At 43.9% G+C, this 27,830-nt stretch overlaps 1 protein-coding gene across 1 annotated transcript in view; it reads right to left on the reverse strand.

The window, feature by feature from the left end:
- The window catches only part of TICRR (TOPBP1 interacting checkpoint and replication regulator), a 63,370-nt gene that overhangs the window by 26,076 nt on the left and 9,464 nt on the right, over nt 1-27,830 (reverse strand). Inside the window, exons 4-15 of the mRNA XM_040342409.1 lie at nt 25,967-26,207; nt 24,226-24,355; nt 21,694-21,830; nt 17,609-17,803; nt 15,065-15,216; nt 14,882-14,979; nt 14,555-14,648; nt 12,410-12,489; nt 11,226-11,459; nt 11,044-11,131; nt 3,756-3,837; nt 1,032-1,172 (exon numbers count right to left, since the gene is read on the reverse strand). Coding sequence (XP_040198343.1) covers nt 1,032-1,172; nt 3,756-3,837; nt 11,044-11,131; nt 11,226-11,459; nt 12,410-12,489; nt 14,555-14,648; nt 14,882-14,979; nt 15,065-15,216; nt 17,609-17,803; nt 21,694-21,830; nt 24,226-24,355; nt 25,967-26,207 — 1,672 coding nt within the window. The remainder of the gene's footprint in view (nt 1-1,031; nt 1,173-3,755; nt 3,838-11,043; nt 11,132-11,225; nt 11,460-12,409; nt 12,490-14,554; nt 14,649-14,881; nt 14,980-15,064; nt 15,217-17,608; nt 17,804-21,693; nt 21,831-24,225; nt 24,356-25,966; nt 26,208-27,830) is intronic.

A 27,830-nucleotide genomic window follows, 5' to 3' on the forward strand; every position in this document is an offset into this window, starting at 1 on the left:
TATGTAAATTAAACTTTTTGATATATTTCTAACTTATGTGTTTGGTGTGCCTACCTTAATACTACGACTAGCGTCTCACTTAAAAATCCCTATAATTTGGAAGAGAAGCCCTCTCTTCCTTATATGTGCCTTTTGTTTTATATGTATCTTATGATGGGATTGTGAGCTGTTGCTAGTCGATTTGGGAAACTTCTTCACCTACCTCCTTGTTTTTCTTAATTTCCTTGTTCCATGGCGCCCAGTCTTACCTTTGCTTGACTGCAATATGCATTTAACCGCATTTTTTGCCGTTTTTAAAAAAAAAATCATTTTGGGCCTCAGGATTACATAAAACACCGTAAACATTTTATATTTTCTGAAAATGGATACCCTAGAGCAGCCTTTAAATAACTTCTTGAAAAACTTAGACCCCTTTCACACTGGAGGTGTTTAAGGCGCTTTAGCGCTAAAAATAGTGCCTGTAAAAAGCCTCATCTGCAATCCCAGTGTGAAAGCCTGAGTGCAGCTTCTTTGCAGCGCTTTAGGAGCGGTGAATACACGGTTCGATGTCTAAGGGACCGCACACATATACACGGCATGCAAGACATCCGGCATCACTCTACTTGTTCAGTGCCAAGTACTGACGATTTGACAGCCCATTAGGCAGCGCCATTACCTCGAACACACATACATTTTTACCACTAGTGTCCTATTAGGACACTTTAAAAAAGGGGGGCAGCAGCCACTTTTTTCCCCATTTAGCGCAGATATTATTACCTTATTATCCATGTGTGAATGGACACACAGAGCCACGGCTTGGGAGCACGCCTGCTTGGGTGACTTAAAAGCAAGCTGCTTGCTTTGGAAGCCGCTGGGAAAAGGGGCAGGGGGCAAGAGCACCGGCGTGGGAGAAGAGGAAGATCTGGGCTATTCTGTGCAAAACCATTACACAGAGCAGGTATGTATAAAACATATATAAAAACAACTTGAGGCTTTACCAACTGCATCCATACGATTATTCATGTCCATTTCACACATTTTATAATTTTTACCTCTAGTGCCATCATGAGTCTTGCTACGTTTATGCTTCAATCCTTCTACTGCAGATACAGATTGGCTCCTCGGCATCTTGGTGCCTCTTCTTGTAGGCGATTGGTTCTCTTGGACAAACAGATTCCTTCTCGCTTTCGTGCCTTTTAAAAGAAAAATGTATTATTATAGTCATGTCAGACTCTGTGAGAGCCTGGCCAAAATACTCCCAATGTTTATTCTCAGGACATGACAGTGATTGGGCACTCACCCCCAGCATTGCAGCAAGCAAAATCTGCACATATGCAGTGTGCTCTCTCCCGTCACAGCAAAGACGGCTTATGGAGATGTGCCAAAAGAGATTCTGACACTACTGTAGCCCCTTCCATTGCACACACTAGAGGATAATAAAATAGCCACTGAGCCCCTTTCTTTAACCTCTTTCCCACCGGGCTTGTTTTCAGATTCGGTGTTTACTAGACTAAAACAGTTTTTTTTGCTAGAAAATTACTTAAAACCCCCAAACATTATATATAATTTTTTTCTAACACCCTAGAGAATAAAATGGCAGTCATTGCAATACTTTTTGTCACACCGTATTTGCGCAGCGGTCTTACAAGCGCACTTTTTTTGGAAAAAAAAAATCACTTTTTTGAATTAAAAAATAAGACAATAAATTGTGCCCAATTTTTTTATATATTGTGAAAGATAATGTTACGCCGAGTAAAATGATACCCAACAGGTCACGCTTAAAAATTGCGCCCGCTCGTGGCATGACGTCAAACTTTTACCTTTAAAAATATCGATAGGCGACGTTTAAAAAATTCTACAGGTTGCATTTTTTGAGGTACAGAGGAGGTCTAGGGCTAGAATTATTGCTCTCGCTCTAACGATCGCGGCGATACCTGACTTGTGTGGTTTGAACACCGTTTTCATATGCGGGCGCTACTCGCGTATGCGTTCGCTTCTGTGCGCGAGCTCGTCGGGACGGGGCGCTTTAAAAATTTTTTTTTTGTTTTCTTATTTATTTAGTTATTTTTTTACACTGAAATAAAAAAAAAAAAAAAAAAATTGATCACCTTTATTCCTATTACAAGGAATGTAAACATCCCTTGTAATAGAAAAAAGCATGACAGCTCCTCTTAAATATAAGATCTGGGGTCAAAAAGACCTCAGATCTTAGATTTAGACTTAAATGCAAAAAAAAGAAAAAAAAATTGAAACTGTAATTTTTTCAAATAACAAAAAAATTTTTCTTTAAGACGCTGGGCGGGACTGACGTTTTGACGTCACTTCCGCCCAGCAGAGCTATGGGGACGGGTGAAGGAAATTTTTCCTTCACTCGCAAACCCCAGTCAGCAGCCGAGCGCACCCGATCGCCTCCGCCGCTACCGACGACTCCGGTAAGCGGCGGAGGGCGCGGGAGGGGGTCCCTCTCCCACCACCGATAACGCCGATCTCGCGGCGAATCCGTGTACACCACCACCCACTGAAGAGATGGATACCTCGGTTGTGGCAGCAGCTGCTGGCGTTACCGAGATATCCATCTTTAAAAACAGGACGTCTTTTGGTGGTGGTCAAGAGGTTAAGGCCAACTAAATTTAGGACGTAGTAATGTAAACATTGGGAGTATTTCGGTTAGGCTTTATGGGGGACAAACTCCCTATCAGTATGTCATTTATATTAAACAATAGTATTAGATAAAATCCTCATCTTGGAGTCCATGAGGGACACGGGTCTCACCGCTCTGTTTATGATTACGCTTTTGCTATTGGTGATGACAAAACTGAGGCATGCAGGTAGTAGAAATGGCATACAGGTTTTTGTGTTTGCAATCCATAGACTGCAGTATAAGTTTCAACTCTTCATTTGTCCATCAAAGGACTCCAAGAAAAAAAAAGGATTTTATGGCGAGTACAAAAATCTTATTACAGTCATTAAAATATTTGATTTAGTCAGAAGAGATGCAAGAGCCACATCATTAAATGTGATAATCATACTTGATAAAATAGTACATGCATTTAATTGCCTTGTGGCACAGATCGAGTACTTTTTCAAATTGCTCATCACAGGGGGGGCGACAGCTCAGACAAAGGATTGGAGACCATACCTATTACTCAGGTAGTGGAGAAATGATTACTCCAGTCACTAGACATATTGGCCTTCACCATAAATACCATATAGAAATGGTGTCCTTTGTCCATGAAATGATTCACCAGATCAAAGGGGTGGAAATTGGGACAAGCGTATACTTTAACGCGAGACGCTATGGATTTGAGCGTTTAAAGGGGTTGTAAACCCTCAGGGTTTTTCCACCTTAATGCATTCTAAAAACCCTTTTTTCTTGCCTGAGCCAATCGTTCCAGCGATGGGGATGAGCACAGCCGCTGTCTTAGGTCCTCATGGATAGTGATAGCAGCAGGAGCCATTGGTGAGGGACACAGATGGAGAAAATACTGACATGTAAAGAGGGGGACAAAGATGCTGGTATGTGAAAAGTGGGACAAATACAGGGACACAGATGCTGGCATGCGGGTGTCACGTCAGTCTGTGCATAACAGACACATATGAAAACGGAGGTCCATGTGCATGAAAACTGAGGTAAACTGATGTCTCTCCAAGTGAAATCCACGCAGTTTTCATGCACATGTGGTGTGAACCAGCTCTAAAGCTTTCATTTTTCAGACAGGCATCCAAGTAAGGACCTACACTCTCTCAAAGAGAAGAGTTTGCATAGTACATCATACCTTCAGCTTCTTTATGTGGCTGTGCTGGTAGTGGTAACTTTAGCTTCTCCACCATTATAACAGGATTAAGATTAGTGGTCTCCTAAAATGAAGCAAAGTGTCAGGTTTAAACAATATGGAAGGATGGATCACAGACTGATGATCAAGATGGCACGGCAGAGAAAAGAACATTATAATATAACAAAACACATTGTATATATGTATGTATATATATATATATATATATATATATATATATATATATATATATATATATATATATATATATATATATATATATACATACATATACATACATATACATACATATACATACACACACACACACACACACACATATATATATACACATACACACACACACACAGCAGAAATTGGTTTTGCAGAACTGAAAAGGCTAATGCATTAAAGAACTCCACGATGCCAACAAAAAAAGGGATTTTTATTAACAGCTTACCTGTAAAATCCTTTTCTTGTAGTACATCACGGGACACAGAGCAGCATAGCCATTACATATGGGTTATATAGTGTACCTTCAGGTGATGGACACTGGCACTCTCCGACAGGAAGTTCCCTCCCTATATAACCCCCACCCATAGTGGGAGTACCTCAGTTTTGTAGCAAGCAATATGCATCCCAAAATTCCCCATAAGAGGGGTGGGAGCTCTGTGTCCCGTGATGTACTACAAGAAAAGGATTTTACAGGTAAGCTGTTAATAAAAATCCCTTTTTCTTTATCGTACATCACGGGACACAGAGCAGCATAGCCATTACATATGGGATGTCCCCAAGCAATGCTCCATGAGGGGAGGGAGACAACCAGAAAAAATCAAACAAGAGGTGCCACCGGACACGAGGAGATTAAACTGCGGCCCGCAGTACCGCCTGCCCAAAGGCTGAATCAGCGTTCCTCCTAACGTCCATTTGATAAAATTTTGCAAATGTGTGGACAGATGACCAGGTTGCTGCCCTGCAGACCTGAGCCATAGGGACCTGGTGATACGCTGCCCAAGAGGCACTTATAGCTCTAGTGGAATGAGCCTTAACCGATAAGGGTGGACTCTTCCCCTTCAGGCCATAGGCCTGAATAATCGTCTGCCTAATCCACTTAGCAATAGTGGCCTTAGACGCTGCCTGGCCCTTCTTGGGCCCTTCCGGCAGAATGAATAAGACGTCCGTCTTACGAATCTGGGCTGTAGCTTCCAAGTAAATCTTTACAGCTCTAACTACATCCAAGGAATGTAGTAACCTCTCTTCCTTAGAAGAAGGCTTTGGAAAAAATGATGGAAGAATCACATCTTGATTAAGGTGAAAATTTGATACCACCTTAGGCAGGAAGGACGGAAGCGGCCGCAAAACGACCCTGTCCTTATGCAATAATAAATAAGGTGCCTTACATGACAAGGCTGCCAACTCCGACACCCTTCTGGCGGATGCCATGGCCACCAGAAACACTAGTTTCCTAGTCAAAAGGACCAAAGGAATCACGGACAAGGGCTCAAAGGGCTGCCTTTGCAAGGCCGATAGAACCAAATTTAGATCCCAAGGATACAGGGGAGCTTTAATCGGGGGATTCACCCGAATAACACCTTGTAAAAAGGATTTCATTAAGGAATGGGCAGCCAACGATCTCTGGAAGAAGACCGACAAGGCAGACACCTGCCCCTTGATTGTGCCGACCGCCAAACCTTTTTCCACTCCCAACTGTAAAAACTCCAGGATTCTCCCAATAGTATATTTGCGGGGATCCCATTTCCTGGTTTCACACCAGGTAATATAGGCCTTCCACACCCTATAGTATATTAACCTGGAAACTGGTTTTCTTGCGTTTATAAGGGTAGAAACGACCTGCCCTGAAAGGCCTCTGTTTCTGAGAATCAGGGACTCAGCCGCCAGGCCGTTAAATTTAGGGCCTGTAAGGCAGGGTGGTAGAATGGCCCTTGTGAGAGGAGGTCCGGACGTAGAGGGAGGACCCAAGGCTCCTCTACGGTCATCCTTTTTATCAAGGAGTACCAAGGTCTTCGGGGCCACGCTGGGGCCACTAGAATCGCTGGCTTGCGTTCCCTTTGAATTCTGTGAAGAAGACGGGGTAGCATCCGTATTGGAGGGAAGGCATAGATTAGCGCAAACTGATGCCAAGGACACACCAAGGCATCTGTCCCGCAGGCCAATGGATCCCTCGTTCGAGAGACAAAGTTTGCTACTTTGGCATTGAATCTGGACGCCATAATGTCCACCTCCGGAGTACCCCACTTCCGGCAAATGACCTGGAACACTTCGGGATGGAGGGACCACTCCCCTGGGGACATCTGTTGGCGGCTGAGGAAGTCCGCATGCCAATTGTCCACCCCGGGGATAAAGATAGCCGAGATGCAGGGGACATGGGCTTCTGCCCATGAAAAGATCCGATCTACCTCCCTTTGGGCTGCCTGACTCCTGGTGCCACCCTGGTGGTTTATATAAGCTACGGCAGTGGCATTGTCGGATTGTACCCTTACTGGGGAGCCCTGCAGAACCTCCGTCCAGCCCAAAAGAGCCAACCGAGCTGCTCGGATCTCTAAGACATTTATGGGTAGGGCTGATTCTGCCCTTGACCATTTCCCCTGTAGGGTTAAATCGTCTAGGACTGCACCCCAACCTGATAGGCTGGCGTCCGTGGTTACTATCCTCCATGAGGGGGGATTGAACGATCTTCCTTTCAGAAGATTTTTTGTGACTAGCCACCAACACAGGCTCTGCCTTACCGCATAGGGAAGGGAAATGGGAAGATCCAAGGCCTGGAGTCTTTTGTCCCAGGCCGCGAGAATTGCTCTCTGTAGCCTCCGAGAATGGATCTGGGCATAGGGCACTGCCTCGAAGGTGGCCACTAGCTTTCCCAACAGGCGCATGCAGAGGCGTATAGATGGCCTTGTGCTGCTTAGGACTATGTGGATTAACTCCCTTATCGAGTCCACTCTGGACTGGGGCAGGAAGATCCGTTGTTGTCTTGTATCTAAAATCAGACCTAGATACTCCAACCTTCTTGTGGGCTGTAAAGCCGATTTGTCCCGGTTTAGAACCCAACCCAGGGACTCTAGGCAGTTTACTGCTAGCAACACTGCCCGATTTAGACCGGCCGCTGAGTGGTCGACTACCAGAAGATCGTCTAGGTAGGCCATGATCAGAATGCCCTGTTCCCTTAGGATGGCTAATACGGGGGCCAGGATCTTCGTAAAAACCCGAGGGGCCGTGGCTAGTCCGAACGGAAGAGCCACGAACTGATAATGCCGATAGTTTAGGGCAAAACGCAGATACCTGTAATGGCCTGGGAAAATCGGAACGTGCAGGTATGCGTCCTTTATATCGATGGAGGCCAAGAACTCCTTTCCTTGGAGGGCGGCCACCACCGAACGAATGGACTCCATTCGAAAAGACCGGACTCTTAAAAAGCGGTTTAATAACTTTAGGTCCAGAATAGGCCTGACGTCGCCGTTTGGCTTCGGGACAACGAAGAGGCTTGAGTAAAACCCTTGTCCTTGCTCCCCTGCTGGTACTTCCATAATCACTCCTTGAGATAGGAGTCGCTCTAGGGCGGACAGAAGCGATGCCTGTCTCTGAGGGTCGCCTGGAAGTCTTGACATTTGAAAGTGAGGAGGGGGGAACTCCCGAAACTCCAGCTTGTACCCCTGAGTTACTGAGGACAGAACCCATTGGTCGGTAACTTGGGCCCCCCACAACTCCGAGAACAACCGGAGTCTTCCCCCCACTCGAGAGAGTGGGGGCGCCCCTTCACAAGGCTGCCTTAGGGGCAGCCTTAACCGGCTTACGGTTCCACGGTCTCTTGTTCCCTGCAGCTTGCCCCTGGGGCCTGTTTGCAGCTGCGCGTCCAGGAGGCCGTCGATACTGCCTAGAGAATGAGGGCCCTGGAACTGGAGAGGTTGGGCGCTTAAAAGAGGGACCTCGGAACCTTTTCTTAACCGGCAAAAGGGTGCTCTTACCACTAGAGATCTTTTGAATATATTTGTCAAGATCTTCTCCAAACAATCTCTCTCCTTGAAAGGAGAATCCTGTAAGGAGTTTTTTGCAGGGGGTTTCTGCAGACCAGTTCTTTAACCAAAGTAATCTTCTCATGTGGACCAAATACAGGGATAGGCGGGACGCCTGTTGGATTGAATCCTTGATAGCGTCTACCGCGAAACATAAGGCTCTAGGTAGATCGGCTAAGTCCTGAGCCTGTTGAGCCGGGAGGTCCTTTAGGGCCTGCTTGGCCTGGTCTTTTAAAGCCTGGCAGACGCCAATGGCAGCTACAGCTGGCTGGACCACTGCCCCCGCTGTGGAAAAGGATGCCTTTAGTAAGGTCTCAAGCCTTTTATCCACAGGATCTTTGAACATGTGAATATTGTCCACTGGACATGTTAAAGCTTTATTGACACATGATATGGCTGCGTTAACAGTGGGGACAGCCCATTTTTTTGAAAACTCCTCCTCTAAAGGGTACATAACTGCGAACCTTTTAGGAGGCAAAAAAATCCTGTCTGGCTTAACCCAGTCCTGAAATATCAGGTCCTTTAACAAAGGATGGACCGGGAACACCAGGTTGGCTTGGGGCGCTTTTAGGGAGCCCAATGAGGACACAGCGGAGGCCAGAGGCTGAGGCAAAGGCATTTTAAAAGCTGACCGCACCATATCCGTTAAGGACTGAACCCACAATTTTTCTGCGTGAGAAGCTGAAAAAGGTTCTTCTATAGTAGAATCTTCAGAACCCAAATGGTCCAGATGATCCTCAGCCTGGTCTCCTGTATCTTCCAATTCCTCAGTGGAAAGGACATCTTCCTCAGGAGATTCAAACCTGGGAGACGGGGACCTAGCCCGCTTCTTCCCGGATAAAGAGGCCGTAATAAGAGCGGCCATCCTCTTTTCAAATCCACCCAAGGTGGAGGCTAACATCTCTTCCGTGACATAGGAAGGAGTTGGTTGAATAGGGCCCGCCATAGCACCTAGCAACCCCGATGGCTCACCCAGGGCAGCAACCTCCGGATCCTCCGGGGAGGTAGGGGCAGGTGGATTCTGGGAAATATCCTCCGAGCCCGATGGGGAACCCTTCGGCTTTTTAACACCTTTAGCATTTTTAGCGTTCCCTGCACCCTTAGGAGCCATAATAACAAATCTGAGATACTCCGCTAATATACAACTAACTGTAATAGCTGGAGAAAAACACACATTTAAATAAATGAGGAAAAAAATTTAGGCTAGGGTAATGTTAGACAGAAACTAAACTTCCCAAAACCTAACAAGAGATAGCAATATTGAGCCCCAAGGGCTTAATCATATCCTAATATTGCTTCCCTTAATGCTGGGCTAAGAGAGTACCAATACTAAGTACTCTGACTGCTACTTAGTACACCGGCTTTTCAGAGAAAATATGAGCTTAAACAGCTCTTTAGCAAGGTGTGTACAAAAAAACGGCCACTAGGTGTCACTGTGTCAGCATAACATAGGCAAACCTATCCTGCTCAGCTCAGCATCGCTGCTCCGTGTCCCTTCACAGCCTTCAGCAAACTGACAGGCTAAATAGAGTTTTTCCCTCTGATGTACAGAGGGGAGGGAACTCCCTGGGCGTCCCCCGCCCCTCCACGCAGCGTCGGCGCCTATAACAGTGCGCGCGCACGCGCGCGCGCGCTCCCGACGCCGCTCGCAGGAAGCAGAATCCATGTGGGGAGAGGAGCCCGGGAGCTGCTGGAGACACACAGACATCAGGAAGTAAGTAATTTAAACCTGACATGCTCCCTTTTACATTTCATGGAGCAAAACACCTTGTAGCAGCAGCAGCAGTCTATTAGCCCAGCCAGAGGAACAGTATACCTGGGTGTTTGAGCCATCCAGTCATGCAGACTTTGTGGTTTCTCCTTTAGCCCATGCACAGAGGCATAAAAAAGGCTTTTCCCCAGAGTCCCCTGTGGGGAGCCCACTGACAAACCAAGTTCCGTAGGCCCCCCGCTTACCTTTCCACGCCACAGGGTATTGCTCATGCAAGAGGCCCAATCTTCCCCCTTCACCGTGGGTATGGTCATAGACCTTCAGGGACCGGGGTCCAAGTCAGGAACACCACACACCTGGACCTATACAGCACTACTGGCAGCAGGTATTCATAGGTTAAAAAACCCAGTCCTGGAACCCAGAGTCCAGCCCTCCAAGGAGAGGCATTATAGGCAAAACCCCATCCACGAATTGGGGCCCGGGTACCGTCCACTTTGGCTATGAAGCACCTTGGACGGATCCGGTCGGCTGGCCCTGGTCCCAAGGACAAACTGCAGGCACAACCTTCAACGTGCACCAACACCTAAGACACTGGCGAAAAAACTGAGGTACTCCCACTATGGGTGGGGGTTATATAGGGAGGGAACTTCCTGTCGGAGAGTGCCAGTGTCCATCACCTGAAGGTACACTATATAACCCATATGTAATGGCTATGCTGCTCTGTGTCCCGTGATGTACGATAAAGAAATTACCTTTTGGTGCATATACAGTACTTAAATAAAGCCATAAACAATGAGGGGTTCATAAATATATTACTCACAGGAGAAAAGTTGATTACAATATTCACGCCGTCATCAATGCAATTAAAAAAATGCCAGCTTCTGCTGGCTCTAGGAGAAGGTCCAATTGCAGGGATCACAATCAGATCCTGTCCTCACACTCTACAGTGTTTAGAAACTTACACCGAGCACAGTGTTCATCTACATAGCCTGCACATAGAGAGTGGGGGGACTCCTGGTCTGTCCCACTTCCTATGACCTCATTGGAGACAGAACAGACCAGGAGTCCCCTGAGTGGTGATTCTAATGATGCTGGATCAGTGGGCAGTACAGACCAGGAGTCTTAACTTCTGGGTCTACCCGATACAGCAAACAGGGAAGTAATTGAGCCGCCACTCGCTGTAATAACTACTGGAGGGCAGAGACAAGGCTGGTTGCTCCCCCGCCTGCACTCAGACACCAAGGATGTCCAGTGGGAGGGGCGAAACGTGTCAAACAGGGATTGACAGTTATGTACTTCCGGTGTTTGGAACATACGCTGAGCAGATCTTTGCTACATGCCTGTATTGTAAATCAGCAAATGTGAGTGCAATTGCTTTTATACACCTATTTTAATAAAGGTAAAACGATATCATGCCATGGAGATCTCTTTGCAATTTTATATGACACACTGCAAGTACATTTGATCACTTTACTGAATGGAAAAAAAAATGAGATGCCATTCAGATTTGTAGACCTCGGCTTAATATTACAGCTGGGATAGAAGTTCCTACCTTATTCTTTTGCTTCTTTGGGATCTCAATTTGCCTCAGAGTTTGGGACGACTCTGCTATACTCCTGTGCCGTGCCAAAGTACTTGTCCTTTGAAGAAAAAAAAACAAACATGAGAGCTACAAGCTAAAAGAAAAAAAAAAGAGAAAAACAAAATAAAATATGATATAAAACAGGATCAAACCTTCTTTTCTTAGCTGATCTGGTTCGAAGCTCTTCAAGCTGATCTTCCTCATTGGCTACTTGTGTCACACTTGGAACCCTGGACATGGATGGCTGACAATACATGGGTGTTTTTCCTTCACGTGTGAAGGAGTCCTCTCCATCTGAAGGAAGAACTAATGCCAGCTCATCAGGGATCTGTGTCCCAAGACTGAAATATATTTCCGACAGGATTTTGGGTATGCTTCCTATATACCTGTCAAATATAGAAAATATTCAAGCCAATTATATTAAAGTGATGTTTACGTGTCACAATCACCACCCTGGGCATACAGAATAAATATGAAAGCTGAACTTCAGATATACAACTGAAATACCATACTGTATGTATGAATTACTTTTTTTGCCAAAGAAGCTGTAGATCTGCCTAACCACTTTAGTGACTAATCAACCACTCTCAGGCTGCATTCACACCTAGGCGTTTTTACGCCCGACGCTATTGCAGCTTGAAATACGCCGGAGGGGTGATTTAACATTGTCGGCTATGGAGATGGTTCACATCTCCACGCCGAACGCCTGAAGCTCAAAACAAGTCCCGGACCCTTTTTTTCAGGCGGCTTCGGCGTTCGGCATAACCAACAATGTGGAATCACCCCTCCGGCGTATTTTAGGCTAAAAAACGGCACGTTTTGTCGTGGCAAATCGTGGGACAAAACACTGCAATTTGTCGTGGCAAATCGTGGTACAATACGCCAAGTTCAGGTATGAATGCAGCCTTAGATAACAGAAAAGTCGGCACCTCCCTTCTGGCTGTGCTAAGAGTCAGAAACACAGTGGGGTCACTTCATTACTTATTGCCTGCTGATTGGATAATGAAGGAGCAGTAGCACACTAATAACTTAACACTGATCATGCCTCCTGTTAGCACATGATTGGCTCCTAGAGCTGTCCCTCCCCCCTCCAGTCTCAGGGGCTCAATTATACTGGCAAGCTCCACTTGTTTGCTGCCCGTCCCTGGGCACCTTGGGGATGGGTGGCTGATAGCGGATTTTTTTTCCCCCAGGCTGGAACTCATCGTTAAAGGATATACACAGGGCGGCTTGCATTTTGCAGCCCATACATTTAACAAACAGCTATATGCCCCAAAAGTATTGGTTGCATATCTCTGCATAAACAAGGCAAGGTTTCAAAAAAATAAACACATACTCTGTGAGGAAAGTTGCCAGGAATTTTGTCAAGAAGGAGGGATCTTCGGTCAGAGAAATAATCCGCAGCATGTCAGTTACCTGTAAGAAGAAAGAGATAAACTAAAGTGATATATCGATACTAAAGTACATTTTAGTATGAGCCTAAAGTGATTGTTAAAGCGTTTGTTACCCCAACACTTCATATTACTGATATGTATGTGCTATACCATGTACTTGTATAACAAAGTGTCCTGTTCTCTTTGTATTGCTCCCTTTGTGTGAAATCCCTGGTGTTCCTGCCAGTCCCTCTGCTTTCCTATTAAAAACTGACCACACTAAGACGGAAAGTACACACCGTGGTCAGTTCTCTTGCTATGCTGGGAGCTCAGAATGCTCTCCTCCAATTATTAAACTTATCCTGACATGCCCCTGCTGCACAGCCATTCGATGGAAAGCTCAGTGTACTGCCGTTCTTCTCCCCCCAGCTCGTATGCAGCTGAGAACAGAGGGAATATGATCACTTATAAAAAAGGGAAAAAAGGGTACAGTAACGCCTTGGTTTGAGAGTAACTTGGTTTGAGAGCGTTTTGCAAGACAAGCAATTTTTTTTTTTATAAATTTTGACTTGATATACAAGCGATGTCTTGGTATACAAGTAGCGTCATGTAAAAACCGCAAAGAGAAGAGAGGCGCCTCTAAGTGTAGCAATATGGTTACATTTAAAGTGGATGTCACAATGTAGAGTATAAGATTTTCTATCATCTGTGCCCAGTCTTGCCACACAGAGTTAAACCAGCTCTGAGCAATCCTCTTTTATTGTTCAGTGAAAATTAACAGACTTCCAGATAAAACCCTGTCTAAATAAAAAGTCCTTTCCTCTCTTCTTGCTTTGAGTGACAGATTTACATATCTAGCTTGGACATGTTTATCATATGTTATGTTATCATAATATGAGGTGATCCACAGTTCATTGTATATTACCAGGATGTGTTATGTGGGGGAGGGGTGGATTTATCACTTTTTATACTGTGGATCACCTCATATTATGATAAACATAACATAACATATGATAAACATGTCCAAGTTAGATATGTAAATAACCTGTCACTCAAAGCAAGGAGAGAGGAACAGACTATTTAGACAGGGTTTTATCTGGAAGTCTGTTAATTTTCACTGAACAATAAAAGAGGATTGCTTAGAGCTGGATTAACTCTGTGTGGCAAGACTGGGCACAGATGATAGGAAATCTTATACTCTACATGGTTTACATCCACTTTAATGAAGGTACAACATTAAGCAACATATTGCTACACTTAGAGGCGCCTCTTTTCTCTTTTATACTCTGTAGCTCCTGCTGGATTTTGCTTCTAATCCCCTTGTAGAGGCTTCCATTTGCGGATGGACATTTTATGGTTACACAACCTATCACATTGCTATAATCTTTTTATATGGACTATAAACTGAAGGACTTATGAATAAATGGTTGTGGAACGAATCAACTGAGTTTCTATTATTTCTTATGGTGAAATTTGCTTTGATATACAAGTGCTTTGGATTACAAGCATGTTTCTGGAACGAATTAGGAACGCAATCGAGGGTTTTACTGTATATATAGTTTTTTTTACATCTATTACACAAATGTTTTACATTTAATTTCTATTTTAAAACGAACGGGTTGTTTTACAAGGTACAGTAAATTTCTTTAGAATAATTTTAACCCATCATTTTAACAAACTTGTTATACCTGCCTGTGGTTTTGCACAGAGCAGCCCAGATCATCCTTGGGACCCGGCCAACACTCCTGGCTCCTCCCCCAGATGAGTGCCCACCAAGGCAAGCTGCTTTCTATGTGGGCACTCATATAGGCATGCTCTCGAGCTGGCTCAGTGTTGTGTCTTGGCCCCCGCTCCCCTCCTTACTGAGGGGGGGGGGGGGGGAGACGCTGCTCACATGCACATTGCTGGATTGAGATCAGGCTCAAGTAAGTAGAAGTGGAGGCGTGGGGGGGAAGAGGAGATGCACTTTAACCATAATACAGAGAACACATTTAGGTATAAAAAAACAAAAAAAAAACACACACAACACACACACCTTAGAATCACTTTATGAAATGCAGGTGAAGTACAAATTAACAGGATTTTAATAAACCAAAAAAGACACTTGCCTCTTCAACAAGTTGCTCCAGTTCATCCTCGTTAGCCTGCATTGAAGGACATTGTACACACATTTCCATTCTGAGCAAAGCTTGAATCTGACATCTAAATAAAAAAAATCACAAGGTAACAAGAATAGTAAATCTGTTTTTGAAAATATATATATATATATATATATATATATATATATATATATATATATATATATATATATATATATATATATATATATATATATATATATATACATATACATACATACATATACATACATACATATACATACATATATATAATAATAATAATAATAATAAAGACACAACACAAGATGCACATACTCTCTGATCTTGGCTCCTTTGTCCGGATTCTGTCCATAAAGCTGACGGATCATTTTGCTGGACTTTAAAAGAAGTCTGATTTTATCTACACAGTCAGCCTGTAATACAGAAAAAAAAAATTTGTTCTAACTTTGTTATAATATTCAAATGTAGAGTACAAAGTAAGCACATTATCAATGTTACCTCTACTTGTTTGCTGCTCACTGTCTTTAAATAGGATTTAATGGCAGTGAAGGCATTCCTGGCACACGACAGCAACAAAGCATCTTCCCCAGACACTGCTTTATCATAATCTTCTTTTAAATAGGAAATCAATTCATCTTCCGATTTAAAACCTGTAAAATAAGTTACAGTTTACCAATTCAGTAATTATATAGAAAGCCAAATATCATCCAATGACCTCATAGCAAACCTCTGGTAAGGCCAGGTAAAGTAGCAGATGGAATATTAGGTGCCTGCACCCAGTTTATGTATAATCAGTACTCATTAGGCATTTATCGAAAAAGTTTGTCAACATATAAACTGGAGTTAAAAGGTAAGAATACAGGACAAGTGATCGGATAAACAATAAGAGCTGGTTCACACTCCAGCGGCACGACTCCGGGGGCGGCTCTGCAAGTCGTCCTGAGGACGACTTCAGAGGCGACCAGCAAACGACTTCTGTATAGAAGTCAATGCAGGTCGCCTCGAGCCGCCCCCGAAGTCGTACAGGAACCTCTTTTTAAGTCGGAGCGACTTGCGTCGCTCCTATTAGAACGGTTCCATAGCATTGATTGGGACGCGACTCATCAGGCGGCTCAGCCCCAGTGTGAACCGGCTCTTAGAGGTCTAATGAGACACACATGTATGCCCGCCCCAAAGTTTATGCCAATCTTGACTTTTGTTGAGGAAGAAATGGTTGGCCGAGATGCAGTTTTTAATCATTTCATTTATTAAGGGAAAAAAGCTGTAAAAACCTGCCTGGCCCTATGTGAAAAAGTAATTGCCCCCTCCCATGCTGACTCATGAATGAGCTGTGATTAACCACAATGTTTTGGAAAGCCGAGTTAAATTTTACATGCCACACCCAGGCCCGATTACTGCCAGACCTGTTGAATCAAGAAATGACATAAATCTAAGCCGTCTGACAAAGTGAAGAACGCCAACAGATCACAAAAAGCCACACATCATGCCAATTCAGGAACAGATTAGAAACAAACATGTATTGGTCTAGGGAGGGTTTCAAATCAATTTCTATGGCTTTGGAACTCCAGTGAACCACGAGGAGAGCCATTATCCACAAATAGAGATAACTTGGAACAGCGGTGAACCTTCCCAGGAGAGGCTGACCTAAAAAAATGACTCCAAGAGCTTGACGACGACTCATCCAGGAGGTCATAAAAGAACCCAGAACAACATCTAAGAGAACTGCAGGCCTCACTTGCCCCAGATAAGATCAGTGCTCAGGATCCAACAATAAGAAAGAGACTGGGCAAAAATGGCGTCCATGGGAGAGTTCCAAGGCCAAAACCACTGCTGCCCAAAAAGAACACAAAAGCTCATCTCACATTTACCAAAACATCTCGATTATCCCCAAGACTTTTAGGCAAATATTCTGTGGACTGATGAGCCAAAAATGTAAACTTTTTGGAAGGTGTGCGTCCCGTTACATCTGGCATAAAACAGTCAGACATGGTGGTGGTAGTAGTGTTATGGTCTGGGGCTGCATTGCAGCTTCAGGACCTGGACGACTTACCATAATTGATGGAACCATGTATTTCTGAGCTCTACCAGAAAATCCTAAAGGAGAATGTCCGGCCATCAGCTCGTGACCACAAGATCAAGTGCACTTGCGTTATGCAGCAGGACAATGATCCGAAACGCAACACCAAGTCCACCTCCAAATGGTTCAAACAAAGCAACATTTTGTTTTCTCTTCCGTTCATGGACGGACACAGCAGCCTTTGACCTTAGGGTTATATCCGCTTCCTTCCAGGAGAGTTAGGCAGAAAAAAAGCACTTTAAGTGTTAACAACACTTTCCTTAGTGCAGCTCCTCCCAGGGGGCGTGGTTCCCCGGGTATAACCCACACCCTGCTCTAGCAGCTCCAGTTTCTTTCTGCCTAACGTCAGGATAGGACAGGCACTCTGGGAGTCCTGTACTCTGGAGATTTTTTTGCGATTTGTTCGCTTTTTATTATTATTTTGAGTGGCCTAGTCAAAGCCCAGACTTAAATCCAATTGAGATGCTGTATCATGACCTTACACAGGCCGTTCATGCTGGAAAACCCTCCAATGTGGCTAAATTAAAACAATTCTGCAAAGAAGAGTGGACCAAAATTGCTCCACAGCAATGTGAAAGACTCATTGCCAGTTATCCCAAATGCTTGATTGCAAGCACTATGACTTTAAAAATGATTTATTCAAGGGCAAAATAATTGGGCTCAGATGGGTAGACAAAAAAAAAAAAAAAGTTATCAAACTACCAGTCAATACTCTGGTATAGCACTACTGAAGTCCAGTTTTCTTCAGTGAGATGCAAGAAGCATGGAACACAAAGTTTGTATAGGGAAAGCAATACAAGATGTGCCAGTAATAAAACTTTTCCAACAGAGCAATGCAGGCGCCCGATTCCAGGAGATGCTTGTAGCAAATGAATGGGCTGCCTTAATGCAACACACCAAAAATTGGTATGGGCCCTTAGTGCTTCTTAAAAACCTATACAGAAGAATTAAAGATGAATTCTAACCTGCTGGTTTCTTAGTCTGAGTTTCGGACTTCTCTGAAGATCTTCTCTTTGCCTGTGAACTCTTCTCAGCAGGAGCAACAGGTGCAGCCTCTGGTTGGGATTTCTGAGCCTTTGAATTTAACCTGGCTGTATTCAACATCTGCAGAGCACGAGGCATGGTCTTCATCTTCTGCCTCACAGGAGTACGAGGAAGACCTAAAAAAAAAAGATAGACAGAAAAGATTAACAGTTAGCATTTTAGTTTTTTTTTTTTTTACCAAAACTGAGGATTATAATAACTTGGCTAAATATAATGTCATTAGCAAATGCTATTTTTAAATATCATGTTATGATGGAAAAACATGAGATGCCCAAAGACAAAAAAAATAAGGATCTTTGCTGGACCAAAGAGGCACTACAAATCTATAGGCAAATCACAACCTCTGAAGACACCCTTCTGACGCCCAGCAAAGAATCAGATCAGCTAGGTTTACATTTCATTACAAATATGCAGTCTTACATTTGTCCCCTCATTTAGCTTCACTTACCAGGTTTAAGCCTTTTACATTTTTTTTTTTTTAGCCGACAGTTGCGGTCTTGTTTAATACCCTCACAGAAGATGAAAAACACTATGGGAGGTTATTTACCAAAGGCAAATCCACTTTGCACTACAAGTGCAGTCGCTGTAAATCTGAGGGGTAGATCTGAAATGAGTGGAAGCTCTGCTGATTTTATCATCCAATCATGTGCAATCTAAAATGCATTTTTTTTTTCCCTTGCAGGTCCTCCTCAGATTTACAGCGACTGCACTTCTGGTTGCAGTGCAAAGTGGATTTGCCTTTAGTAAATAACCCCCCATGTGTTTGCAAAGTCGTCTCCCACAGAAAACCTACAGATTTGGAGTGACACTGCTGAGGAAGTGACCAACAAGCAGAAGTACAGCGAGGGGAAAAAAGTATTTGATCCCCTGCTGGTTTTGTACGTTTGCCCACTGACAAAGAAATGATCAGTCTATAATTTTAATGGTCGGTTTATTTTGACAGTAATGCCGCGTACACACGGTCAATTTTTGTGATGAAAAAAAAAAACGAAATTTTAAAAAAAGTAATTTAAAATGACCGTGTGTGGGGAAAACGTTGTTTTATGTCTTCTAATAAAACAACAAAAAAAATATTCGAACATGCTTCAATTTTTTATGCCGTTTTTCAAAACGTTGTTTTTTTGTGTCATAAAAAATGATCGTGTGTGGGCTAAAACAAAGTTTTTAAACCCGCGCATGCTTAGAAGCAAGTTATGACGCGAGCTTGAATGGAACAGAGTGTCGCCGTACGTGCTGAACGTAACTGCGCTTTGCTAGAGCATTTTGAAAAAACGATGGTGTGTAGGCAACGTTGTTTTTTTAAAATAAAGTTTGAAAAACTTCGTTTTTTTTACAATACAAAAAACGACCGTGTGCATTAGAGACAGAACAACAAATATCCAGAAAAACTCATTTAAAAAAAAGTTATAAATTGATTTGCATTTTAATGAGTGAAATAAGTATTTGACGCCTTTGCAAAACATGGTGGCAATCACAGAGGTCAGACGTTTTCTTGTAGTTGGCCACGATTGAAACTCCACGTTGAGAGATCTTGCAGAGAGCCCCAGACCGAGGGAGATTGACAGTTATTTGTGTTTCCTCCATTTGCGAATAATCGCATCAATTGTTGTCACTCTCTCACCAAGCTGCTTGGCGATGGCTTTATCCCATTCCAGCCTTGTGTAGTTCTACAATCGTGTCCCTGACATCCTTGGACAGCTCTTTGGTCTTGGCCATGGTGGAGAGAGGGGAATCTGATTTATTGATTGCTTCTGTGGACAGGTATCTTTAATACAGGCAACAAGCCGAGATTAAGAGCACTCTCTTTGCGGGTATGCTCCTAATCTCAGCTCGTTACCTGCATAGAAGACACCTGGGAGCCCGACATATTGCCGATTGATAGGGGATCAAATAAATACTTATTTCACTCATTAAAATGCAAATCAATTGATCATTTTTTTTTTAAATGCATTTTTTCTGTTATTCTGTCTCTGTCAAAATAAACTTACCATTAAAATCATAGACTGATTATTTCTTAATCGGTGGGCAAACGTACAAAATCAGCAGGGGATCAAAATTCATTTTTTTCCCCCTCACTGTATTTTTTTTAGAAGTAAATCTCCAGATCTGGGGGGCCAATGCAACACTGCAGAAAAACATGTCAATACTAGGCAATAAGTTAAAGCAGATTAAACAGCACAGTGCTTGTGCTGCATAAACTGCCCCTCACTAAACTGTAAAAAAACCTCCTTGAACCTGCCACTTCCAGGTCTCTGCGCTGACCACAAAAATCAGGGCTGTTGAGCCCCAGCCACCCTGGTAAGAGTACATCCCTCCATCATCTGCAGCTCTCCTCTCTCTCCCCTCCTCCCTGCCTGTCAGCTCTGCGTTTGTGTCTGTCTCCGAGCCCCCCCATACCATTGGTACAAAAAATGTTTACAAAATGTCACTGCCAGCCCCTCTAATATAGTTAGGCATAGCACACCGTATAAGTATTGTATAAAAACGAGCGTTGTAAATAGTTTTAGCGAGGTCTTCAGGCCAGTCGCATGACTCGCGGCCATGTGATCTCCCCGGCTGACGTCAAAGGGAGATCTTGGCCCCTCCTGCAGAAGCCATATATTGGTTGTATACAGCGGCCGCGAGTCATGTGACTGGCTTGAAAAATCGCCTAAATAGGCATTTTCAAAACTCATTTTTAGAAAAGACTTATAGAGTGCGCTATGCCAGGCTCTAATAGAGGGGCTGGCAGCGATTTGTACATGTGGGTTAACAAACCCTTTAACATGGAATACTGAAAACACTTGCTCAACAAAACAGCCAGGCATTTTCAGAATGAGAAATTAAAGTGGTTGTAAAAGCACAAGTTTTTTTTTACCTTAATGCATTCTATGCATGAAGGTAAAAAACCTGTATACAGCAGCCCCCGCAGCCCACCCTCTTAACTGAGGCCCCTCTCGATCAGCGATGTCCATGAGAGCCTTGTCTCACCCCTGATTGAATTACAGTCAATGAGCCAATCAGGACACAGAAGGGATGAGGTAGAGACGCAGCTGTGTGTTAGAGCTTGGAAGCATGTCTGCTTGGGTGTGCAGCTTGGAAGCGTGTCTGCTTGGGTGCCCCCACAGCAAGCTGCTTGCTGTGGGGGCACCTGGAGGATTCGGGCTGCTCTGCACAAAGCAGGCAAGTAGAATATTTTTTTTTTCCCCCCAAACAAAGTTTCAACCGGTTCACGCAAATATACTGGGCGAAATCCCATACATATACGGCTTCCCCCAGGGTGGCACAGGAGGCTGGGCGACCACCGTCATAGGCGCGTGCCCGCTGCACGGCTGGAAACCCGATGAGTATGGCCGGCGGGCGTGATCGCATGCACAAGCGGCAGCATGGGGGTTTGTGTGTGAAAACACACAAATCCCTGTGCTGTCTGAGGAGACAAGACAGATTGTAAAAATACACAAAGTATAAAATACGATCTGTCATCTCCTATAGCGAGTCCCCTTCTCCCACACAGTTAGAACACACAATAGGGAACACCGTTAACCCCTTGATCGCCCCCTAGTGTTAACCCCTTTCCTGCTAGTGACATTTACACAGTAATCAGTGCATATTTATAGCGCTGATCGCTCTGTAAATGTCAATGGTCCCAAAAATGTGTCAAAAGTGTCCGACCTGTCCGCCGCAACACGGCAGGAAAAAAGCAAGATGACCGCAAACAAACAAAAAGAAACAAACACCATAAAAAAAATGTTGCCATAGTTTGTAGACGCCATAACTTTTGCACAAACCAATCAATACACATACAAAAAAAAAAAAAAGGGACGTCAGTTTTGTTTGGGTACAGCATCGCACGACCGCGTAATTGTAAGTTAAAGCGACGCAGTGCCATATCGCAAAAAAAGGCCCGGTCAATGGCCAGCCAATCTTCCGGGGCTGAAGCGGTCAGGATTACTTTAATAATGGCAGCTTCCATAGTCCTTCAGTACAAGCGTCCTTTAATATAAAGCACCATGAAAAGGAGACTTACGCTTCTTTTGGTTGTCGCTTTGGGTCACACTTCCAGACTCCTCACTTGACTTCTTTTGGTAGCACTCTGACAAACAATTTGTTATGTCTTGATCATAGCTCTGCTCATCCTGGTCAAAAGATTCTGCACTTATCAGCCTAATTTGTAAGATCAAACAAAATCCTGATTAGTTTCTATAGAATCAACTTCAGCATAGCCCTCAAATTATGATCATCTTTGAACAAGAATCTCTCTCTCTCATAAAACTTATCATTACAATAATCCTTGATTGCCATGACAACAGACAAGAAAAAACATTTGAAATATTTCAGTAAATGGGCATGCAAATGTGATACCTATCCTGATCATGGTAAATACCAGAAATGGAATAAAAATATAGCAAGGACTATACTGAGAGCAAGTTTACTTATAGGCCCTTTCATGTCTCTAAAGAAAACCAGCACTTTCCCCATACAGGCAAAGCATAATAGGATTCTTGTGTTCACCACAAAATCTTTTTCTTGGAGCTCACTGAATAACAAAGAAGTTATCTACTGAACTGTTTATTCTGTTTACAGGAGGAAGGAACACTGTAAAAAAAAAAAATCTAGGGGCCAGCCCAGGATAGCTCTCCTAATCCCAGCATGCCTCAGTTTGTATCCAGCAATACCAAGAGCGTGATCATAAAACACAGGGAAGATGGGACCTGTCAACAAAACAAAAAAATATAGTCAACTCAAGCCCACCCAAAGCAAAGCTGCTAGTAAGAAACAGCTACAAGACTAACCTAACCAACTTAGGAAGACCAGCCAGACTTAGAGCCCATTCACACCTAGGCGTTTTGTCGCTTGTAGCGCGACGTTCACAAACGCCAGAGGGACCAAAATACATGAAAGTCTAAGGGGATGGTTCACATCTGAACGCTGATGCGCCTGACGCCCATCGCCTGTAGCCAAAAAAAGTTCCGGACCCTTTTTTGTCGCGCGTATCGGGCGGTTTGGGCGTATTTGAGCGTTTCCATTTCCCATAGAAAGTAATGGAAACGCTCGATTCAAGCGAATTGCGCGACAACGGGCGTTTGCTACGGGCGTTTCGTCGCTTAAATCAATAGAACTTGTCGCCCATGCAGAAGATTAAAAAAATCTACCAACATAGCAACAAGTGATGAAAAGATGATAGTTTTTCCTATTGGCTAAAATAAAAAACGTCAAAGTACAAAAACGTCGGACAACGCTGTATGCAAACGCGCAAATAAGCATGAATACGCGCGAAAAAACGCAGAAAAAAACGCCGACCGACGCTCAGGTGTGAATGCAGCCCAAGTAGGAAGACTCCAAGCCTCTACTCACCCGACCCCATAATGTTTAATAAAACAAGGAACTTTGTGCCCAAAATGATTGCCCTCGCTAAGGCGAGATTTACCAGAAAACCCTGAGAAGGAGGCGCCCAAGTGCATCTAGGGTACCCTGGATTTTATTCCATGAAATCAGCATAACTAAAAGAAAAGGTGCATGCGAAGCACCTCAACGAGTATAGGCAGGAAACAAGTGTCAGAATACCCAACAGTAACCCAACGAGATGGATTACAAACCCGATGGGGCCGAGGGTCCAGGCTTGACACACACTCCCCCCAGGACACAAGAGGCACTTCTGGGGAAAACCCTAGGAGAGATCCTAATGGAAAAAAAATCCTGCGTATTCTCTACCTCAAAGAATCACAGAGCTGAGGATGTTGCCGACTCCCCAGCTCCAGAAAAGTAGCAGAATGTGGGAAATAAAAAAAAAAAAACACAGGACAGGTGTCTCATCAGGGAAGAATATTTGCCTGCAGGAAAACCAAAGCAGGGAAAAGCACCAGAGAAGCCTTCTTTACAGTCTAAGCCAAAGAAGAGGGACCTAGCCCCAGGTGGACACATCCCACAAAGTAATTATAGCTTTCCCTGTTCTTGTCAGGGTGCCGAGACATCCTTCACATGCAGACAGTTTGAGACACACAACTGTATGCCAACTCCATATGCAGACTGGCCTCAAGACGATCGCCCTTTAATCGCCTCAATACTCGACAGGAGACTTGACCAAAGGAGGTACTTACTACCTCTTCTGAAAATCCACAATGAAGTCCTTGAGACAATTCTCCAGTGAGAGGTACCCCCTGAAGATGGAGAGAAGTCATTACTAGCTGCATGATAGAGGAATGGAGTGATCAGGCTAGAACTGCCCGATCCTTAGAGTAAGACAGTCTATTCTGCACAGACACTAGACCCTAAAAGGGGCGGGGGCAGACCAAGAGGAGATGAGTGAAAGAGGGGTGCCTCGGAGCAGAAGGCAACTCAACACTGCAAAAATTATGAGAAGGTCAATTTCCTAGCTAATGGCAAGGGGCATTAGGACAAACGTGCTGGGTACCCCCCAAAAAACAACAATCTCATAATTGTCCCACTATGAGGAAGCCGTGAAAGGGCTATGCAAAGTAAAACTATAATAAAATTGCATAAAAGAAAAACACAACATTTGAAAGAAATTACAGAGAAACATGCATATACATTTTCTCACCTAAAGGATTCCATTAAATTGCTGCTAGCCCCAGAGGTTCCAGACATGGGGTACCATCTCTCAATAACTGAGGAGCTCCATCGACTGCTTTGTGACAATTCTTGTTTAATCCACTCTGGCATAGCGACATCTGTGGGGAAAAGGGCATGTCTAAAACATTTTTACAGATATTCTTTCTGGTCTGGGTTATTTCTAGTAACGTAATTTGGCAGTATATTTGATAAATGACATATAATAATGTAAACTTGCTATTACAACAATAAGTAAAACTGCCCACAGATGTAGGTAAATTGTAGGTACTGTATTTTCCGGCGTATAAGACGACCCCCTAATTTTCCAGGAAAAATGTTGGTTTTGGGATATACTCGCCGTATAAGACTACCCCCTTCTTACTAGTCTTTCTGGAAGCTGAGGGGTAGCCAGAACCGCTGACAGAAACAGGCTTTTTCAAATCTCACTGTGCCATTACATTACATGCCTCACTGTGCCATTACATTACATGCCCCGACTGTGCCATTACATTACATGCCCCGACTGTGCTATTACATTACATTCCTTAGTGTGCCACTACATGCCCCCACATTGCCATCCCTTGCCCCTCACTGTACCATCACTTGCCTCTCACTGTGTTATCACTTGCCCCCACTGTGCCTGAACTTGTTGCCCCCCAGTGCAATAACCGCAAACACTCACTTTTTTTCCAGCGGTGACAGTCTCCATGCTGCGAGCGTCAATAATTTGAAAGCCGCGCCTTCTCTTCAGAGTGTTCTGTGATAGGCGGAACACAAATTTTCCCAGCAGCGCCTCTGGTCTGTTTTCCGCCTATCACGGACGTCTTCTCATCTCGTCCGAGGATGAGAAGGCATCTGTGATAGGAGGAACACAGAACAGAGGCGCTGCTGGGAAGATTTGTGTTCCTCCTATCACAGAACACTCTGAAGAGAAGGCGCGGCTTTGAAATCATTGACGCTCGCAGCATGGGAGACTGTCACCGCTGAAAAAAAAGAGTGAGTACCAAGACCGTACCCGGCGTATAAGACGACCCCCGACTTTGGATGCATGTTTTTGCATCCAGAAAGTCGTCTTATATGCCGGAAAATACGGTAGCTATAAACTCCCTCCCATTTAATCGTAATGCATTAATCTTGGATGTACAACTAAAAAAAAAATCCTCAGCAGTAATAAAAGAATTCCTACTTGGTTCAAATATTTGTGTAAAAGAAAAATAAATCTGCACTTTAGAAATAAAATAGAGACCCATTTGGCAGAAAAGCACTTCTTTAGGTCTTGTGAGCTCCATACCCTGTAATGAAGCTTGATTTGTGGGCATTTCTATAAGGGGGGTCAAGCAAAGCCCAGTAACTACTGGCCACCTCTGCTAGGCCCTCTCCCCCCACTGTCAATCTTTTTCTCCTCCTCCTCTTTTCTCCCAGCAACAGTAATCACTTTGTCATTGCAGTCATTCCCCCCCAGCTTACCCTACCAAACTCAGTACTCATCCTCTTGTCATACCCCCTTTCCAAGAAGTGACAGCTACCTGGACTTTGTACCCCGTGAGACAGAAGTAACCAAAACAAGTTTGGTTACATCACTTCAACTGTACTACCCTCCAATATTTAACTCCATATTAGCACTCTGTTTGGAGCGCTAACATGCCAGCTACTACACTTGTGGCATTGCACCTAGTGGAGAAGGATGTACAAGGTGTATCCAGGTCCCTAACTGTATAAAGTAGACATACCGGGTGACTGAATGTTCTCATCAAAATTATAAACATGGTGAAGGACGCTCTTCACAATATCTGAGAGATCAGATGAAGTTCCGTCGTCGCTGCATTCTTTTTCATTCTCATCAAGAAGAGATCTTTGAAGCTTAAAAGATTCACCACTTCTAATTACACTAAGAACTGCTGCAGTTCCTGAAATTGGAGACAGGATCCCGGTATTCAGAGACAAGTCATCCTCTGTGAATACATCAGCAACCTGAAGGAAAATAACATTTCACAAAGTCATAAACATGCGAGAGAAATACAGAAGCCACTCACTGTCCATCTTTACAGAAGGATAACCACAAGAATGAATAGAATAAGCTGGTAGTATAAACCAATTCGCAGAAGGTAAACTAGGAAATAAAACCCCTTCAGATAGATATCAGTGCATTTAGACACACTAGTAATTTTCTTTAATGAAAACAAACCAATAAATGTCCATATAGTAATAAAAAGGTAGCTGATGCAAGTCTGCAGAAAAATAGTTGTCAAATCGATCTCTGAATATACAGCCATGGTGAGCCACTACCGAAATTCAAATAAAAAACATATACCCAAGTATCCTAAAATCATAAACATTGGTAAAAAAATAAAATGCTCTTAAGAGCTAAAAGGTAGTGATCTGAACTGAAGTGGGAACCTGTCAAAACTATGTACCCGCTTCGCCCCCCACAAAATTTGCTAATGTTAAAGTGATATTAACCACTTAACAACTGCCGCATGTACACATACGTCCACAGAATGGCACGAACAGGCAGATGGGCGTACATGTACGTATCTGCCTTTCTGCGGGTCGGGGGTCCGGTCAGTTTACCCCAAAAACTGGGAAAACTTATTGACTCGAGTATAAGCCTAGGGTGAGAATGCAGCAGCTACTGTAAGCTGAAAAGAGGGTCAACAATGCCCATTTGCAGCCTCCCTGTGCCCATTACAACCTCACTTCACTGTGCCCATCCTCACGGTGCCCATTTGCAGCCTCCCTGTGCCCGAGTCAGTGTACCTGAAATTCTTGACAGGCTGCAGGTGTGCATTCATTGTTTAAGTCGCGGTCTCCTGCTGGTCCCGTTCCGTGATAGGCGTTTCCCAGCAGCCTATCACGGACGTCTTCTCATCCTCGGACTCAGTTTCCCAGCAGACACTATGTTCAGTGTTCCGCCAATCACGGATGTCTTTTCATCCTCGGACAAGAGAACGTCTGTGATAAGCGGAACACTGAACACAGTGGGGGTTATTTTACGAAAGGTGAATCAACTTGGCACTACAAGTGCACCTGAAAGTGCAGTGTCTGTAGAGCTGAGGGGAACATGCAAAGATAATAAAAAACAGCATTTTAGCTTGCACATGATTGGATGATAAAATCAGCAGAGCTTCCCCTCATTTCAGATCATCCCCTCAGATCTACAGCGACTGCACTTTTAGTGCATTTGTAGTGTAAAGTGGATTTGCCTTTTCGTAAATAAGCCCCAATGTCTGCTGAGAAACGCCTATCACAGAAGGGACCAGAGGGAAGACACGACTTTTAAACAATAGACGCTCACAGCCCTTCAGGTGCACTGACTCGAGTATAAGCCGAGGGATGCATTTTAAGCCCTAAAGAAAGGGTTGAAAAACTTGGCTTATACCCGAGTATATACAGTACTCACAATTTTAGATTGAGGACTTTCTGGGCTCATGTGCAGACTAGTGCCACTCTTATCAGTATATACAGTTTATTGCTTCCCGCAATAATTAGAGTAGTAGCTGTTCATTTGAGCACATATCTGCGGCGCTGTTATTTTCTGATATAAAGTGGAACTTTACCTGAAAATGTGAACAGGCAGGATTTAACTGCTTGCCG

This window comes from Rana temporaria, chromosome 3, assembly GCF_905171775.1.
Source record: "Rana temporaria chromosome 3, aRanTem1.1, whole genome shotgun sequence".
Taxonomy (NCBI): domain Eukaryota; kingdom Metazoa; phylum Chordata; class Amphibia; order Anura; family Ranidae; genus Rana; species Rana temporaria.